Raw genomic sequence first — 19,943 nt, 5'->3', positions numbered from 1 at the left:
TTTTCCCCTTTGTCGCTCATCATCTGACGGCTTCACTTACCCATTTACCCTTCTTTTCCCTTTTTTCTTTTCTGTCTTGTCCATTTGGGGGAGGGGGGAGCTCAGCATTTCTTCATTTGGGGCGTCATTTTCCTCATCTGTGTTCTTCTGTCCTCGGTTTTCACACGTATGGGCGGGTGTGGGTTACATCCTGACACGAGCATCCTGGGGCCGGCATGGCGCTGACCAAGGGGGAAAGTTAACAACACCTTTTGCAGAAACCTCTGGGCGAGGGTGGCGCGGTGAGAAATCCGGCGGGCACTGAAGACAGGGCTGCCTTGGGCCTTGGGTTTCCAGGAGGAAAACGTGAGCAGGCGACACTTGGTATAGAAGAGCGATGGGGACAGTCCTGGGCTCCAGAACATTCTCTGTCTTTGAGTCTGGGCCCTAGCCAGTGGGTCAAGCGGCATACAATTTGCTGATGGTGAGGCCCCAGGCAAGGAGCCAGCAAAGCGCTGGGAACTGCCCTGCACCAAGAGCAGGCTGCCAGTGTGACTGTCATTTTGGGTCCACTGGCTGGGACAGATTTGCCATAGACCTCCATGGAAGACCTCTGCTCCAGACAGAACCGGAAATCTGCAGGGGCATGCCCTGTTGAATGAGGCCCCAGGGTCACAGATGGGGGCCCCAGCAGGGACTGCTCCTCCACTGCCCCTGGTGTCTGTTTTCTGATGGCCTCTTTCTTGCCCTGGGGCTCTTCTGGTACCACTGCCTCCCTGCTTGCTGTGCAGGGACACACAGCCTCCATGGCAGTCTCTCTCGTTTTCCGTGACCAGCCCTAGAGCAAACACCTGATGGAAAAGCCTAGTGAGCTGGCCAGATAGCTGACAGTTGGGCTAATTACTTGGTTCTTGACACATGTACCTTGCTCTAGGACGCTGTATGTGACCGGCTGTCCTGCCCAGAGCTGGGACCCCAGCCTTTGCCCTGCAGAAAGGGGGAGCACCTGGAGAGGGAGCCTGTGTGCAGAGGGAGGCAAGGTGGCCACCGCCGGCCCTGCCTCTCTCCTCCTGGTTCCTGGCAACACGGGCGTATGTGGTGTGTGGACTCTCCTCTCCCAGCCCCCTCCTCCTTTTTCTTTTTGAGCTGCAAAAGTTCCATTTCTGGCACAATTTTTCAGGTGTTACCTTTTGAGGAAGAGTTTGTCCTGTGTCTTGGAGTAAAGGCCCCTTAGGAGGTTGGGTGGGATGTGGCCGGGCTGAGCCCCAGTGGAGGAGAGCTGTTACTGGATCGTGGGGGCCCCTGGCTAGGTGATGCTGCTGCGTGTGCATACAAACTCCTCTGGGACACTCCCTGTCTCCCCAGGAACACCAAGCGGACAGCTGAGGTGTGGATGGATGAGTACAAGCAGTACTACTACGCTGCCCGGCCGTTTGCTCTGGAGAGGCCCTTTGGGAAGTAAGTGCCCATTCCGGCTGCTTTGCACGGGGGTCAGGAGGAGTGCTGGCTGCTGACAGCCAATGTATCTGGTCGCCCAGGCAGGGGCCGCTCTCTTTCACGTCTCTTCTTGTTCCTGCCCTCCTGGGGATGCAGGGATTTCAGCAGCTCTTGCAGAACAAGTGGCAACATGGGCCACTGCCCATGTGGTGATGGGGTGCCTTGCACCATGGACGGATGTTTCTTTTTCCATAGAGGTGGGGTGTGGGACAGGACGGACTTAGTCCCTCTAGCTCAGAGCTCCTCTTCCTGGTTCTGAGTTCCCCAAGGCCAAAGCACCCTCCTTCCTCCATGGAGCAGTATCCTACAGGTGTCCCCAAGAGTCGTGCTCCGGCTTCGTCCAGGTAGACGAGAACAGGGAAAGAATTCTGTGCCGAGGCCACAAAGGCTCTCCTGGGAGTGCTCCCCAGACTCTGAGAAGTGGGTTTTGTTGCCTCCATTTCACAGGACAGGAGACTGAGTTTTCTGCAGATTAAGCTACATGCCCTGATCACATCACTGAACCGGGGGCATGAGGCTCTAACCACCCCTGTCCGATCCCCAAAACCATATGTTGCATTCTCCACCACAGAACTGAGGAGAGAAAAATGGAAACTTCATCTGTGTTAGCATCTGATTATTTGGAGGGACAACCAGTGGCCTTTTGTCATGCCGATGTCCCTCCGCCAGACTAAGGCTGGGGAGTGGATGGGTTTCTCCCCCCTACACCGTGTAGGGGAGCCTGTCACTGCTCCGGAGGATTAAATCAGACTCGGCCAAAATGGCTTATGTCTCTGAAATTATAACTCCGTGTTGTTGCCCGCAGTTCAATCGCTCAGAACCTCACAAAGCATTTGTCCCGAGTCCTCGTCAAACTCCCGGCCCACGGACCACGGCTGTGCGTCTCCCTTTCCTCACCTCTCCCCATCCCTCCCTCCCCTGCTTGGTTTTGGCTCTCCTGCTTAGAGAGAGGCTTAAAAGACATCATCCTCAGATCTTTGGCCCTGTTGTGCATCTGTCAGCCCCTCAGGCAAAGTTTTCTCAATCCTGGATACACCTGACTTTGTACCTTTCCCTCCTCCCTTCCCTACACAGGCTGCTGAAGGTTCTGGAAAGTATCAGCCGGTGCTGCTAACACACCGTGGCCATCACGCTCAGGCAGGACCTTAGTAGACTTGTCAGTCGTGCTGCCTTTCCCGGCCATCATTGTCCCCAGTCCCCATTTAAAACTCTCCTGTCTCCCTACCCCTCCCCCCAAGTCCACCTGTCACTCACATCAGATGACATCTGTTTTACAGCTGAGAGAGACGGCATTGACTTCCCAAGACAAACCGACCGGGAAACTTTGCTCTCTCTGCCGCACTCTTCTTCCATCTCCTGAGACAGGTGTGCCCCCTGCCGTGTGAGACCCGCCCTCCACTTGTAACGGGCCGCCCTTCATCTGCATTCCTTCCTAAATCAACACTTGTCCAGCTCCCTCTGCCTGGATTCCTCCTCTTCTGCCTCCTGGCTCAGGGCTTCTTAAACTTTAATACACACAGATCTCCCGCGGCTTTTGTTAAAATGTGGTTGTTGATCCCCTAGGGTGGCATTTCCAGGAAGTTCCCAGGTAGTGTCTGAGGGCCTGTCTGGACAGAGCAGAGCAGAGCTCCAGGCCAGGCCAGTGCTTCCCAAACTAGCCTGCACCCTGCAGTCATCCAGGGGGCTTCGGAAGCTATGGGTGCCGCTCCCAGAGAACTGCTCCGGTCTGGGGTACAGCCTGGGCTGGAGAATTGTTGAAAGGCAGCCCCCTGCCCGCGCTCCCCAGACTCTGATATGCAGCCGGTGCGGACACCAGTGTTCTAGGAGACCCTGCCTTCTGCTGCCTCATCCCTGATCTGTCTTTGCTAATGCACAGTCCCCATCAGCATTTAAACTGATTCAGGGTCTCACATCTTAAAACTTAAATGATTTAAAAAGGAATAGGAGGGAAGAAAAGAAAGTGTGCACTTTGGGAAGCTCATGCCCCACCTCTCCTGAGTGTGCTTGGAGACCTCCCCTGTCCCTGAGAGCCCCTTCCCGACCACGGTGACCGTGCCTACAGTCTCCGCCTGCCTGGTCCTGCTGCGGCCTCACTTTTCTCTTTCCTGCCGTGTTTGTGGTCCTCCCCGAGGGTCCGTCATCGCCGTCTCTGTACTGCGCATTCCCCCTGGCGTTCACCACCGCTTCTGTACTGCTGACTCGTGGGTCTCTGTCCCTGACCTGGGCCTCTCATTCTGAGCCGTAGCCCCTTCTATCCCACTGCAAACTGGACATCTCCACTTGGACAACTCCCAAGCTGCTCCAGCTCCAATCCTAAAGGGAACAGCCACGGTGCTTCGAAACATGCTCTCCAGCCTGTCTCCCCCAACTCCAGGAACACTCTTCCTCGTGTCCTCTGGCCCAAGTCACAGGTCTGGGTGTCGACCTTGACTCTTCCCTCCCCCACCCGCCCGGGTCAAACAGCCCCTGAGCCCTGGTGCTGCGGCCTCCTTCATGCACGCAGCGCCAAGGTTTTTTGCTAAACACTGAACATTCAACTCTAAAGAAAAAAAACTGACATCATTCTTTGGCTCATGTTGCTTTGAGTCTGGTGAGGAAAGGTGGTTAGCGCTAAGAAGCCCAGTGTGGGCTGGAGGAGGTGAGGCTGGCCGAGCAGGGCCGGTCCTGTGGGCTCACCCAGGAAGCACAAGGTGCAAATGGGGTAAGGAAGGTGGTGGCGGGGATAAATGGAGGGACTTGACCTGTCCCTTCTCTCCATTCCGCCCCCAACTTCCCTGCCTGAGAGCACGACCAGCAGCTGGCTGTCTGCAGCCCCCTCCCACAGCTCTCCCTGTCTCCAGCCTTGCCCTGCCAGACCCAATCTCACCCCCTCCCCCGTGAGATGCTCTTAAAGTTCAGATGTCCCCACATCATGCTTTGCTTAAGCCCAGAACATACACACGTTCGTGAGTGCACACAACTCAGCCTCGCGCAACACTCTTCTCTGTTGTTCAGAAGCCCACCGTTGAGCACAATGCCTGGCACACAGTAGGTGCTCAATAAATATCTGATGAGTAAAGGTGTGACTGGGCCCCAGAACTAGCCACAGAAGCTGATTCTTTGAGGATGGGGTGGGCAGGAGTGGTATTCTTTGGCTGCAGAAGCCAAAGAGAGATTTGTGGGTAAGTAGACTCAGGGCCCCAGTGGTGAATCAGTGACAGACATACTACATGTTCTTCTAGCCTTGTTTTGAAAGAAAAGTAAAACATCCCTGAATCCTGTTTTTGAATGAAAGCACAAACCCTCCGTGTCGGTACCACACCATTGTGAGCTCCTGCTGTGGTCTTCTGGAGCTCTTCCTGGAGCTCTGGAACTCTCCCTGGGTGAGTTTCTCCATCACCCTCAGGAGAGACATGCTGGGCACAGCATGTGCATTTGTCTCTCAGCCTCATTCCTGCCACTGACCCATCTCTCTGTGTCTCTCCCGCCCCGCTTCCTGCCAGCATTGAGAGCAGACTGAACCTGAGGAAGAATCTTCAGTGCCAGAGCTTCAAGTGGTACCTGGAGAACGTCTATCCAGAACTCAGGTACATGCCCTGCCTTCTGACTTGTCAGGAGAGACCCTCAGCTGACTGGGTCTGGACAAGGGACATCCCATGGCCAGCTGGATACAGGGTGTTAAGTATAGGGAGGTCTGAGGAGACCAGTTGGCTCCCCTTATTCCTGAAATCAGAAGAGGAGTTAAGTTCATCAGTAGCTTAAGGGCTGGAGGTTAGCAGCATTTCGCAGCTGCTGGGATTTGAGTCCCGGGTGTGACCTGAGGCTAGCACTGTCTCCGCGCCAGGCTCCGTCTGCCGTGGTGGCTCCTGGGTCTCTCCTCACTGCCTTGTGCCCAGAGGCAGCTGCCGACCCTGGGCGAAATGCCCCTGACATCCTCAGAACCCTGCCTCTACCTCTCTAGTGGCTAGTGTCACTCAGCCAAAGGGCAGTTGGTTCTCACGTCTCTGTGGCTTTCCTCCAGAATCCCCAGTGATTCCTCCATCCAGAAGGGCAGCATCCGACAGAGGCAGAAGTGCCTAGAGTCTCAAAGGCAGAAAAACACGGAGACCTACACCCTCAGGTTAAGCCCCTGTGTCAAGAACAAAGGCGAGGATGTAAAATCCCAGGTACGTAACAGGCAAGGGGGGCCAGAATGTGTGCGGGGACTCCGCCTCCGCCACCTGCTTTTATATGACATCAAGTGTCCGGTTATACCCAGAGCCTAGCCACAGGGCAGGAGAAGTACGACTTCCCCTCACTCTGGGACCAGTGTCACTCTACTGGGTTTCCAGAGGTGTCGAGTTTCTCTGAAGGACAGAGATTCTCCTGCAGTCCTCTTTTCTCTCTCTTTTCTTTGCTGGCTCCCCTGCCCCACTTTGATGGGTTCGTGGTGAGTGCTCACGAAGGTTCTTAGGTCATTATTCTTTTCTCTGGAACCGGTGTCTTGGAGATTTTATCCAAGCTTCCAGCTTTGGCCCCGCCCTCTCTGTTTCATCAATGCACAAATCCTAGTTTTCATCCCTCCACAAACTGATCCATTCACTCCATAACCATCTCTGTTCTCTGCTAACTGGGAAGACACGGAGATGAGTGGCTAGGTCGCAGGTCTCTGTGGGCCCTTGGGGGATCGAACACAGGAACAAGCAAGTAAGCAGCTGTTCTGTTAAACTCTGTCCTGGATGGAGTTCAGTCCAGGCTGCTCTAGAAGCAGTGAGAGACGGTCTTTGCCATATGCACAAGAGTCAGGGACGTCTTCCTGGAGGACTTGATAATGAGCTGCATCCTGAGAAAGGAGTAGAAATGGGCTCTGTGAGGAGGGGGAGAAGGAGCAGCCCAGGAAGGAGAGCACGCGTGAAGGCCTGGGCTGGGTTGGGTGGCCTGCGCGAGCCCATGGCCACCGCAGCATCGTCTGTGGTTCTAGTAGATGGACGGCTACGAGCAGCAGCCTGGCCCCACAGCCACCTCCCTGTCCCACTCCTCTCCGTGTGACTATCTTCGCCCGAGCTCCACGGCTCCAATCCCCACTGTCTGCCCTGGCTCCATTTTCTCCTGGTCGGCTTTCCTTAGCAGTGGCATTGGTGAGGTTTTGGGCCCGATGGTTCTTTGTGTGGGAAGCTGTCCTTGCTCTAAGGCCCACCTAGCAGCATCCCTGGCCTCTGCCCCCCAGGAACACCTCACATATGCCAGCCCTGACTAGCGAGCTGTCTCTAGGCTACACCAGACACCCCAGGGCCAATAAAACCACCCAGATTTGTGGGGGGGGGTGTGCTGGGTGGCTCAGTCGTTAAGTGTCTGCCTTGGGCTCTAGTCATGTTCCTGGGATCCTGGGATCGAGCCCCACATCGGGCTCCCTGCTCATTGGGGAAGCCTGCTTCTCCCTCTCCCACTCCCCCTGCTTATGTTCCTGCTCTCACTATCTCTCTCTCTGTCAAATAAATAAATAAAATCTTAAACAAAAACAAAAACCGCCCGGATTGGGAACCACCGTGTTAGGTTCAAACCCTAGCCTCTAGTCTCTGCCCCTCGTCCCCCCTGCCGACACATCACCATCAGACCATTGTTCTTCGCCTCAATACAGGCTCCAGGGGCCCCCCGTGGCCTCCCTCAGAAACACACCCCCTGGCGTTCAAGGCCACGCAACCCTGGCCTCCCACTCGCAGTGACTTTTCCCAGACCCGTCTCTGCTCCAGCAGGACTTGGGAGGGGCTGCCTGAGCTGGACAGGAAAAGGGGAAGCCAGCGGAGGTCTCGGTCTGGCTTTAGGGATGGTCACAGGCTGGGAACGGCACTGTTTACTCAGGTGGCATTTTGTAAATCGTTGTGAAGAGCTGAGTCATGTCCCTATCTTCTGAAGCCGTGTGTGGGCGCTGTTCATAGGGGATCCCAACGGCCAGAATGTTGTCACCCTCCACCCCCCGATCCCTGAGATGGAAGCTTGCTCGACCTGCCTTCAGCAAAGCAGTGGCTTTCCTGGTGCTTAATGCACAAGGAAGTAGAAGGAGGGGAGCCATAGTTAAATCTGGGTCTCTCGGGGAGGGGCTCTCCAGTCTCCAAAAGATGCCAGGCCTTTACTTAAGTGGAGAGTCAAAGTACCCATTGCACCTGACCTTCCAATGGCACAAGAAAGGGGAGGAAAAGCAGTCATCCGTGGGAAACTAAGGGTGATCCTAGTAACAGTCTTTGAGCCAAGAGTCCTTTCTAGATGCTAGGGCCAAGCCATCACTCCTTCTCGCTTTGAAAAGAACAGTTGAGTTTGCGCAGCAGGAGTATAAATTCTGGGAAAACGGAAGAAGACTCTGAGATCGATGTTCCGTCCGCTTGCACAGAGGACAGTGAGGGCCCGTGGTGCTCCTGGCCCCTGGCTGCGTGTCGGGGGACAGGGAGGGCCTGGGCTGGATTAGACTCAGCCCCCTTCTAAAGTGGCCCATGGCCAATCGCGGGGCTGGGATGCACGTCCAGGTTTTCTGAAAGTGTAAACCCGCTTTAGACAGATAGAAATCTACATAACTATTTCTGCTAGAATAATCCCCGCGTGTACATGTGTGTGCATGTGCGTTTACACATGCGTGTGAGCCCTACACCCTTGTAGGGCTGACCTGTCTACCTTTCTCAGCCTTTCAGTAGCTTCCCTCCTTCCGGCATAAGAAAGACAGTCCCGTCTTTGTGTTCGCCAATCCTTTCTGCCACCGCGGTCGGGCTCCAGGAGTTCTCTCTCTCTCTCTCTGACCCTGCTCTGCCTTCTTGGCCCCTCCTACATTTCATTTCTCCTCTTGCACAGCCTCTTGGCCTGTCCAGAGCGGGTCTCGCCCCTTTGGGCTCAGCTGTGTGTAGTAGGGACTCAGTCTGCCTTTGGGAGGACTGATGCAGGATAAGATCTACCCGGATCCTGCAATCCGGTTCAGGCCATTTGGGTGGAGGATTCCGGGGTTCCGAGATATCTGGAGTAAAAGAAAATCACGGGGTTCAAGCCAAGAGCTCAGAATTGTGCTTCTTGCTGGCTACGTGCTCTCAGGGGTGTGTCCCCCTCTGGCACGTCGGTGTCCTCATTGCTGAAATGAGACAGTCAGACCTCGGCCTCGGATGCAGGTTCACGCCCCTGCCCCACCCCCCGCCCATCCATCCCTACCCCTGTCTTACTTCTCTTTCTTGGCCGGCTTGTCAACCTTGGGAACAAAATGTTTAATCTTGGTGTGTACAGAAGACATCGGCAGGCTCATACCTTGGGTGGAGTACAAGAGAAATACATCATCAGTTTGCAAACCTGCTGAGCCCAAGAAGCCTCCAGGTTAACAAGTTTCCCCTTAACTTTATTGGATTCTCTGGAAGAATATGTGTGTGAAAAATGGAAGGAAGACAGGTGCACCAATCTCACTGCTATCCCCAATTTAAAGACAGGGAGAAAAACGGAAAAACTTCGCAGTGTGTTCATCTACCTGCATTCCGGGCAGTTTGGGCTCCTGGCTTGGGAAGGATGCACATGGGCAGCTGGACATTCGGGTGGGCAAGAGAAGGTGGGCCTCCTTCTCCAGCCCCAGCAGCAGCCACTCTCCAGCTCGGCAGAGGACCCAGCATCAGATGTACTGGGTGTGGGGTTTTAATCATACGCATATAAAGTGTATCTGACAGCTTGGGTTGAAGGGATAGGATGAACCAGAAATAAAAGACCCCAACAGCGAGTCCAGGAAAGGTCCCAGTCAAAAGCAGGAAGCATGTCTCTGAGCCCGCTGGGTCACGCTGCTGCTGCTGGTCAGCAGGGAGAGGCAGCAGTCTGTGTCTGTGCAGCTGACACTGTCCCCAGTTGGTGTGTTTGCATGGACCTTTGGGAACCGGTTGCACCAAGAGGCTGGCTGAACTAAAGCGTAGCCACTTTACGTTCCAGACACCGTGTCTGAAGAAGGCTGCGGGGGTGTGTGTGGCCGTCAGTGTGACCTAAGTTCTTCAAAGCCAGTGGTGGCCCCAGAGGCTCTAGGCTCAGGTTCAATCTCACCGAGAGGGCCGTGTTCATAGTCAACCCTGTGGTCTGCTCCTGGCGTTGCCTAGACTGACCCCCGCTCTCTCTTCTCTTCCATGAAGTCGTACTCGCCTCCCAGGATCACTGTGAATGTGAAGCATCTAGAACCAGAGGCCCTCAAAAATGAGTGGGTTTGCCCATCTAACCACAGCACACCCAGCAGTGTTGCTCGGCATTTGGGGTCTTTTCCCCGTCGGGTGTAGTTCCCCACACAGAAGAGCGTGTGGACGGGGAGCTCACCACCATCAGTAACAGATTCAGGTTTATGTGTTCATGAAAGCACAGCCCCTGCCTTCTCCCCACGTGTGAATGCTTGCCCCCTCACCCAACCCCGGCTCCTCCCACGTGTCACCAAAGCACTGTCCCCAGAGACTGCACTGGAGCCAGCCACTGGCCTGCGGGTTCCACAGGCCTCATCTGGGTTAGTTATCCCACGGCCCTCCGAGCCCTGTCCTGTTGGCCCCACCGTCTCACAGATGCGGTAAGTGAGGCTGAGAGAGGTGGACCCGCTTTCCCTGGGTCAGACAGGAGGAATGGCAGGCCTTCCGTTTCTAGGGACCAGGCCCTTCCCACGAGGCAATGGTGTTTCAACCCCAGCGCTGTTGGCATTGATACCAGATAATTCTGTGTTGTGGGGACTATCTGTGCACTGTAGGGGTTTGCCAGCATCTCTGCCCTCACCTGCTGGGTACCAGTAACACAACCCTCCCCCTAGTCATAGTCATCAGAAAATCATGCCTCCAAATCAAAAAAAGGCCTCCAAACATTGGCACATGGTGGGTGGACGGACAGATGGACGGATGGTTGGATAGAAAACAGAAGTGAGATCAGCCCAGTCGAGAGCTGCTGCCCCCGGCTGGGTGCTGGTTGCCAGGCGGGGTGCTGCGGCCTGCTTCATCCCAGCCCTCAAAGGCTACATCTGGCTGGTATTGCCCAGAGAGGAGTCTCCTGCCTCCACCTGCCAGGCCACTCCCTCCTCTACACGCAGGGGCCGTCCTCCAGAGTCTCCCACTAAGCACAGAAGGCCGTTAGCCTGTCCAGCCTGGACCACTGCACCCCATCGTTGGCTCCCCTCTTCCAGGGCAGGGGCAAAGGAGCTAGAGGACTAGGAGTGAACCTTCTCCTCAGCCCCTTACTGGCCTGTCCGTGAGAGGGTGAGGCTGCCCACGCCGCCTCTGGGTTACCTCCAGTGGGTAGGGCCGTGTCTGTGCGCTGTGGGCCGGAGAGGGCTGTGACTTGGCCAGACCCCTCTAATGAAGCCGTCAGCCAATGGCCCAATGTACACTGATCCCTGCCGGGCCAGCCTGAGCAGCCCCTGCTACCTTCCTGAATCCATTTCTGACTCTGGGATTCATTTAATAAACCCATTCATCACAGGCCATTCTGGAGGCCTGACAGGCTGCAGAGTGGGAATCGGGGAACCTCTCGTCGCTCCCTGCCCCCACCTGCTTCTGTGTTCTGCTTCCCTCGCTCCTGTCTTGCAGATGTGGCCGGAGAGCTGTGTTCCTCTGAGAAATTGTGAGGCTGAATTAGTTCACTGCCAGTAAAGCACCAGCTAATGGAAAGTCCACTTGGTGTAAAGGCTTCCATCCCCCATCTCTGCTTGTGCACCTCCTCCCCTTGGGGATCTTAAGGTGATTTCTTCCGAGCCCAGCCCCAGCCGGGTACCATCTACACTCCTTCCCGCAAGGCATTAGTGGACGGCGTGTCTCAGATGTCAAAAGAAGGACCACTCCCCTCCCACCGTCACAGCACCCCCACACGTCCAGTGTTTAAAGCCCCTGGGTTTTTATAGAAGAAGAAATGCCAAGATGAGATTTTCAGAAATTGTGGTATATTTCAAGTGTTTATGTTTAATTTATTCTTTTAACATAAAAAAATACAGAGTCAGTGTATTGTAGTAATCAAAATAATTACAGGATTTATTTTTCAAATGCTAATTCATGGCTCACAGCAGCTGTGTGGGGGGTAATGGGTCAGAGAGACGGACCTTACCTTCTTGCCACATCTCTGACTGTTTAGGCTCATTTCTCGACAACGGCAGCAATCTAAAGCTGAGGCTGGTTGTATATGGTGGGCCCGGGCAGCGGCTGGCTCCCTGGCAGACCTGCCCTTGGACTTGGGCCTGGGCTTCAGGCCTCTCTCGCCCCTTCCTGTACAGAATTCTCTGGACACATGCCCAAGACCAGCTCCCACCTTCTAGATCACACTCCTAAAGACCAGAGCCCCAGAATCCCCCATCCAGATGGCCCGAGCCTGATATCAGGCCCTACATGGATCGCCGGAGGGCACAGTGTGCCCCTAGTACACACTTAGGCCTAAAGGGGGCTTTTAAAGGGGAGTGGCCAAGCGAGCGTGGGTAAGCATATAGTGGAGCTGATGATGGGGCGTGGAGCCAGGATGGGGAGAAGAGGGGAGCAGGCCCGGGAAGCCAGCTGTGTGTGCCCCTCTGATGCGGAGTCTGAGCATGTGGGCCTCCATTCCTACTCTTGCCCCGTGCCCATCCTTGTCGGGGAGGGGCCTGCTCTCTTGGCTGCCCCCTCCCTCATCCCCCACACAGGGTGTGACCTTTGTTTCCAGTCTTGTGTGGCTGCCAGTGGGAACTGGCTGGCTCTCTGCTGTGGAGGTGGAGGTGATCTATAGTGTTCTTGTTTACAACCCAGAAGAGGGAGCTCGGGGACAGGCATTACCTGTGATTACACTGGGATAGAAGGAGCTGGGACTCTGGGGGCAGCAACAGCAAAGGAGCCAGAGAGAGTCGGTCAGAGAGAATTGTATAATTTCTGTGAGCCTCTCATCATGCAGAATGGGAACGATAATAATAATACCTATTTGGGATTCTTATGAAGGACAGGATTCTTATGAAGATTAAAGTCATCTGTGCTAAGCCCCCAAGACAGTGCCTAGACATAGCCAGTGCTCAGGAAATGCTGGCCGTCGGTAACAAGCTCGTGATTACTGCGTCACCTCTGTGCACACAGACGCCTTTCCCTTCTAGCTAATCCCGGAGGGACGGAAATGTCATGTATAGTGTGGTGATGTTCAAGTCCAGAGGAGAACTTCCTGATACGTCCCAAGGAGTACATTTCATTACATTTAGTATTAAAAAATTTAAATAGATATAGATCTAGAACTAGATGGTAGAGTAGCCTGTAGCCATCTCTAGGCTTCAGGAATTCTCAACTCACAACCAGTATTTTATCCATCTGTATTTCCATCCCCCCGCCCCCCAGGGAGTGCCTTCTGGTCTAGGTCTTCTCCCAACACTGGCTGAAAAGGGACATGAGAATACACGTGCAGGACAGTGGCTCCCCCTAGGCTGGTGGCACCATCCAGGTGTCAGGGACAGAGAAGGTCCCAGATCAGGAGAGGCAGGGTTCTGCATCCAGGTGGTCCGGTGAGGCAGCAGAAGGACACAAGCCTGGGGGCAAGGAGGGGGACAGGCCAGGGCACAGAAAGACATCGAAGATGTCACCAGATGGCCGAAGTCAGGAGGGGTGCAGGGGCCGGAGGGGGAGGCTGCCGTGAGCTAGAGAATGTGCAGAATGAGGAGCACATGACAACAGTCAGCTTACGGGACACATGGCCCATAAGAGCAAGGGCCCTAGCTAAGGGACCCTTTTGTCATTCTCGGGCCAAGGAGAAGCAGCTGACCAGCGGCCTGGTCCAGGGGCTGAGGGTCAGCTGGGCAGCAGGCGTGGAGTGGAGAAGGTGCCCGGCACTTGACAGGTCCTCTCTGCAGCTCTCCCCAGGGTATCCAATTCACCGGTCATCTTCTTTGCCCCATGGTAAGGCTCCTACTTCACAGCCTGGGAGAGATCGTATGGAGGCTTCCATTTTTGTCCTTCTGACCTAAGAACTCAAAATACTTCGGGTGCCTTAGCAGCTTGTCGCTCTCTGATCTCTGGCACTGCATGGAATAACCGAGAAACATTCTTTGTAATGACCCTCAGAGGAAGTGCCCCTTTCCTCTCCCCACACTCCTTGTCCATGGACTTTCTCAGCTTCTCTCCCTGTAGGGGCTCTGGGGCCCAACGTTCTGTTCTCCTGGAGTGCTGGAGTGCTCCCCTCTGCGGGGATCATGTAATGCCCCGTGACCGGCTCTCCCTCTGCCCTTCCTCCACTCCCTCCCTCGGCACACTCCCTCTTACCTCCCTCCTCACACCTGCCTCCTGTTCCTCAAGCCACTCCTTTTCAAGGAAGGAACATTCTAAAGACAGCTGGGGGTGGCCTGCCCGGCAGCTGCTTACACTGTCAAGGGTGGGCAATAGACACACATCCAGAGAAACTAGAGACCCCACGGCTGGGCTGGAGCATTGTTCAGGCTTCCCCTCCTCAAGCCCAGAATTGTTCAGCAGCCCCCAGAGGTGGCCTCTGTGCCCAGACCGGTCCCCTTCCCAGGTGTAGGGATGGGGACTTCAATGGGGACATGATCTGGGAGTTTCTGGGTAGTGGGTCCCATTTTCCAAGGCGACCTTGTTGACAGTCTCTTCCTGCTGGGACCTCCAGTGCTTTTTACTCTAATTCTCACATAGTCCCAGATGTGTCTCACGAGGTTTCCAAGGATCCTAATATGAACCTTCTGGCCTCTTCCCCTCCAGATATGGGCCTTCACGTACACGCAGCAGATCCTCCAGGAGGAGCTGTGCCTGTCCGTCATCACCGTGTTCCCAGGCGCCCCAGTGGTTCTTGTCCTCTGCAAGAACGGAGATGACAAGCAGGTGAGAGCTCGGCGGGTGCCCTCGGTGCGTGGTCGCCTTCAGTGACAGGCAGTCCTGTGTAGGTCCAGGTCTCGTGTGCAAGACCAGGGAGAAACTCTAGAGGTGGAGGGGCTGATCAGAAAGGGGCCCTTCTGGTTAGGGGGTGCACCTGCAGCATCAGTCAGCTTGGCCCTGGATGCCTGTGGACCTGGCTGGGCCCCAGTGGGCATGTGTACCTCATACTTGCCTGTCCAGTGCCTTCACCAACCTGGCATCCCTGAGCAGGAAGGCATAGGGACAAAGCCTTCAGGACCGCAGGATGAGTGGTACTGGAATCTTGGCCTTTGGGGGGCCTTGGGCCCTGGCAGGATGTCCACTTTGGGTGTGCCCTGTGCCCTGTCGGGCCTAAGCTGTTGACCCCATGCAGTCACCTGCTCCCTGGGCATTGGCATTAAGGAGATAGACATTCAGATGCCATTGTCTGGCTCACCGGCTGTGTGACACTGGACTTAGTTTCCTTCCTCTCTGAAATGGAGGTGATGAGGCCCCCCACATGGGGCAGCTGTTGAGAGAGATTAACGGAAGTGGGCCATTGTCCCCGTGCCGTGGTGGCTCCCCAAACCATGTTTGTCCCCTCCTTCTTTGTCACGTGAGGTAAAGTCTCGGGGGGGCAGCGGCACAAGACCCCTCTCTCTGTTTGGGTCCTTTGTGTGCCGAATGGCTATGGAGGAATCCAGGCTGCTGGCCTCAGGTGCTGCCCAGAAGCCCCTCTGCCTTCCTGTGCCCCTCCTCCACTGGCTCCCACATCTTCCCGACGTGCAGACACTGGCCGCACATCGTTTCTTTGGTTGTTCCCATGACTCACGTGCTTCTTGTTCTCTGGCCTATTGCTTGGAAAGTTATTAACTTCTAATGAGTTTTCCTACCAAACATAATGATTTTGCTTTTACTTTTTTATCCAAAAACAAAAAAAAAACAAACCAAAAAACAACAATAATGCCTGGAAAAGCAATTAGTTGCAATTTTATTCCTCCACGAGACTGTGAAAGTCAAGTCTCTGGGCGACCCTAGCTATGTGCCATAAACATGCCTGATTGTTCTGGAACTCCTGACATCATGGGTAGAACCTGGGCCCTTAGCCAGAGAATCCTGGTTCATGCTCTCTCCTCTCCATCTTCTCAGCAATGGACCAAGACGGGCTCCCGCATCGAACACATAGCGTCCCATCTCTGCCTAGACACGGACATGTTTGGTGATGGCTCTGAGAATAGCAGGGAAGTCGTGGTCAACCCGTGCGAGTCATCACTTATGAGCCAGCACTGGGACCTGGTGAGCTCTTGAGGACCCGAGCCGGAACCAGTGGAGCTGTGGGTGCTGTTTCCCCGGATGCCAAGCAGACTGGAAATCAGGCTACAAGCAGCCCACAGCTTCCGTAGATGCTCTCAACGGGGAGGTGGAGGCAGAGCCCCCGGGCAGGAGCAGATGTCTCAGGGAGGATGGAGGAAGGGATTGCAAGCCAAGTGGGGCTCAGAGACAGACACCTGTGTTCTCCATGCTGTTCTGTTCCAGTCCTGGCCTGGTCGGCTCCCGCCTGAGATCTGGGGAGAGAGCTCACACAGGGAGTGTTACGTTGTTCCCTTTCCGACAGAGGAGGCCAAGGAGAAAAGCATTTTTTGTCACGAGGCCAGGACTAAATTGAGAGAGAAAGAATAGCGGTTGTTTTCAAAACAAATAAAGGAACCTTAGAAGTTTTCTCTGTGCATCTCTTTGTTTCCACTAGTGTTAGCACCGCGCTGAGCTGAGTTCTCCATTCAGAGGGAATGCTGGCTGCCATGACAGGCCTTGTGACCTTAAAAAGACACACAACTTCTCTGGCCCTCCATCTCCCAATACGTCACATTGGGGAACAGGAGCAGATCTGTGGTTCTTACCCAGGATTACAGTCTCTCACCTGGAGAAATCGTGTCTGTTCAGGGCTCCAGGTTCCTGCTTCAGGAGATTCCAGTGGGGTCCAGACTCCCCCACTGATTCTTTTTTTTTAATAGTTTTTTTTTTAAGATTTTATTTATTTATTTGACAGAGAGAGAGATCGCAAGTAGGCAGAGAGGCAGGAGAGAAAGGGGGGAAGCAGGCTCCCCGCTGAGCAGAGAGCCAGATGCAGGGCTCTATCCCAGGACCCCGAGATCACGACCAGAGCTGAAGGCAGAGGCTTAACCCACTGAGCCACCCAGGCGCCCCTCCTCAGCTAATTCTGATGCCTCCCTCCCTTCCCCGGTTGGAACCACTGCCCTAAATGTCTCCCTGGGCCCTCGTGGTTTTATAGTCTGTGGCCACTAGCCGGGTGTTTCTTATTCTAATAAATCCCCACTGTGTCCTGGGAATTGGGTACTGTGCTTGTCCACTCTTATTAGTTAGGGTTTAAGAAAAGAACCAACCCAGGGGCACCTGGGTGGCTCAGTGGGTTAAGCCTCTGCCTTCAGCTCAGGTCGTGATCTCAGGGTCCTGGGATTGAGCCCCACATCTGGCTTCCCACTCAGCCGGGAGCCTGCTTCTCCCTCTGCCCCTCCCCTAGCCCGTGTTCATTCTTTCTCTCTCAAATAAATAAATAAAAATCTTTAAAGAAAAAAGTACCAATCCATATTATTGAAAAACTCCCCAAATAAGCCCCTACATTCTCTGCCGAGGTTCATTTGCCACAAGCTCTTTGGGAATGGTCTTAGTTATCTACTGCTGAGTGACAAATGACCTCCCCAAAACAGCAACTTAAAATGACACACATTTGTTATCAAACAGTTTCAAGGGCCAAGAATCCAGGCACAGCTTCGTGGGGTCCCCTGCTTCAGAGAGACTGAAAAGACTGCAGTCAAGGTGTTGTCAGAGGCCCTTGTCATCTCAAGGTTCAACCAGGAGGCTCTGTCCCAGGCTTACTCCATACTTGTTGGCAGCATTTGGTTCGCACGGCCTGCTGACCAGAAGCCGCCCTCAACCCCTTGCTATAAAGGCCTCTCCAACCTAACCACTCAGTTGACTGGAGCAAGCAAGCCCAGGAGCAGGAGATGAGGATGCCAGCAAGATGCAAGTTACTGTCTTCTAGAACCTAATCTCACAATAGTCTGTCCATCGCTTTTACCACCTTCTATGAGATACAAGCAAACCACTAGACTCGATCCACACTTAAGGGGAGGGAATTACACAAGAGAGCTGATGCCAGAAGGGGGAATCATTGGGCCCCATTTTGGATACTGGTTGTCACAGTAACTACTAGGCCCTACACAGGTGTCTGTCTCCTCTCCATCCAGAAAGCCTTCAGGGAGGGCCTTGTTCAAGCTCATCATTACTGAGGACTGCTACAGGGTAGGAAGTCACAGGCCGAGTGTGCACACCCAGAATCTTCTCTACAGGTTGTATTTGTGTATACAGTCTTCCTATGACCTTCTTTAGTTATGATTTGGCTCTTTTGTGGGGTTATTACATTCCCCACTACAGAAAGGAGAGGAAGCCATGAGATAGACAAAGACATCTATTGAAGAAGAGTTTGGATGTTTCCTTGAGCTATGTCTACAGGGTTTAAACTGGCCTTGCAGAGAAGAAGGAAAAGTCCAGATAGGTTCAACAGCACCCCTCCCCTGAGTAGGGGAAACAGGCACCACACTAAGAGAACCCAAGGACCCAATGCCCTTGCCCATTCTTGGTCTCCGTCTGTGTCTCTGCCTGTCCTTGAGTTCCCTGGTGGCAGCAAGGCTGTTGCTTGCCTTACTTCCACCACTGGGCTGGGCACATTAAACTCTCAGTGAAAGCTTTCCTAAATGGATGATTGGAAAAACTCTACCTTGCCCAAGATGAAGTAACTTTACTCACATTTTACTACCCCTAAAAAGTTACAGAGTGTAGGAGGCTCTAAATCCCTTCTTGAACACCCAAGGAAATGAGGAAACATCCCAGGAAGAAACGCATTTTTTATCTGGGCTGCTTTGATATGGCCAATGAGCTAGCCCTCAGCAATGCCATTGACTTCAGCCATCCTACTGACCTCCCTCTTACTAGTGAAAGGCCTTGGGATAATAATGAAGCATGTGGACAATAAGCCACTAATGGAGACATGGACGGTTCACATGTGAGCTATAGGGCTTGTGTCTTAAGGCTCCTGTAGCCAATTGTAGGGGTGACAACTCTGATGAGACAAACAGGAATCCTGACAACCACGTAGAGTTACCCGTTCACTCAGCTGTTGGTGATGCAGCCAAAGCAAGAGTAATTTACAATTTGAAAGCAGAAATAGCAGTAGTTCCAAACCTTCCCCAGCACAATTCAATGCTGACGAGGCCCTCATGGGACAGTGACCTGCTCTAAAACATCGTGGCCTGCAGTTGCATAACTGACTGGGTGTGGCCAAGCTTTGCGTGGTGGTCAAGTCTTTCAGTGGATGCTGAACAGAGCCCTCAGTCAACTTGATCATTGAATTTGGTGCCAAATTTCAGCAATCTGGAAGAGCATGCTCAGTAGGCCACCAGTAGTCATAGGTGAAAGTAAAAGTTTGTCAAATGACATCGGCCTATGAAAACAGAAGGGACCTACACTCTTCATATTTTAAAGTCTCACAAAATTGAGACCCCAAGTTTGGGGTCACTACCCGGAACAGCCTCACCACATTGCCCAGTGAGGAGGTGACCAGGTATGACAGAAGCCCCCTCACCTGGGATCACATCTGGCTAGTGGACTCAGATACAAACAATAAGGGCTGCTGGGGGCACCTGGGTGGCTCAGTTGGTTAAGTGTCTGCTTCTAGCTCAGGTCATGATCTCAGCATCCACATGGAGCCTGCTTCCCCCTCCTTCCTCTGCCTGCTGCTCCCCCTGCTTGTACCCTCACTCTCTGTCAGATAAATAAAATCTTTAAAAAAAAAAAAAAAAAAAGCCGGGGGAGAGGGTGCTGCTAAGTTATCTTACTGGTGTTTGTGCAAATTAGATGGGAGGGATTTTTTTTATACATACGTTTTTTATATATACTGGAAAGAAAAGAGGCAGGGGCTCTGTGCATGCTCAAGTGTCTGGATTAGAGTTGGAAGGATGATAATATCGAGTGGATGGGCAGAAATGGGAGCTTTTGGATAATCCTGGGAGCAGCATAGGTGGTCAAGCTGGTGCCATATCAAATCTGAGCCTTGCTCTCTTGTCAGTTTGTTTCCTTATGTGCCATGCAATTCCTTCGTGTGAGCTCATCTTCAACAGGAATCATTTTCTCTGGGCATCCCAGATGCCTGGGTTGTGGAGGCATTGGTCAGGGAAGGTTTGAGTCTGCCTCATTGACCTTAAACCAGTTTATACATTGATTTCTCTGATTATGGTTTTCACTCTGTTAAAGTAATGGGAATTTGGACCCCACATCTACACTTGACGCCAGCTTGATTTCCAATCTTTTGCCAGTTATCTTTTCCCTACCCCAGTTATTGTCCTGCTGTCATGCCATCACCATTCCCCCAGCTGATGAGTGGGGACGATTAGCCCTTATAAACCACCAACAGTATGTAAGGTCTTGTTTCTGGTCCCAGCCACCCAGGAGCCCGTGGCCTTCACATCTTGCCTCTTCTTGGGGGTTGGAACCCCAGCCATCTGGATTCAGTTCCCCTTCAGCTCACACTCACCACCCTGGCTTTGAATTTGCACTCATTTTTTTAAATCTGGGATTTCCCATTCCGTTCAAGTGCAGCTGCAATTTCAAATTGTTTTATTGTATTTTATA

At 53.5% G+C, this 19,943-nt stretch overlaps 1 protein-coding gene across 1 annotated transcript in view; it reads left to right on the top strand.

The window, feature by feature from the left end:
- Positions 1–15,917, top strand: part of GALNT14 (polypeptide N-acetylgalactosaminyltransferase 14) — a 209,500-nt gene extending 193,583 nt beyond the window's left edge. Inside the window, exons 11-15 of the mRNA XM_059407590.1 lie at positions 1,345–1,437; positions 4,959–5,042; positions 5,477–5,621; positions 14,106–14,225; positions 15,387–15,917. Coding sequence (XP_059263573.1) covers positions 1,345–1,437; positions 4,959–5,042; positions 5,477–5,621; positions 14,106–14,225; positions 15,387–15,545 — 601 coding nt within the window. The 3' untranslated portion in view covers positions 15,546–15,917. The remainder of the gene's footprint in view (positions 1–1,344; positions 1,438–4,958; positions 5,043–5,476; positions 5,622–14,105; positions 14,226–15,386) is intronic.
- Positions 15,918–19,943: the final 4,026 nt, after the last annotated feature.

This window comes from Mustela nigripes, chromosome 7 (genome assembly GCF_022355385.1).
Source record: "Mustela nigripes isolate SB6536 chromosome 7, MUSNIG.SB6536, whole genome shotgun sequence".
In the NCBI taxonomy this organism is placed as follows: Eukaryota; Metazoa; Chordata; class Mammalia; order Carnivora; family Mustelidae; genus Mustela; species Mustela nigripes.
This window is presented reverse-complemented; position numbering and strand designations above follow the sequence as displayed.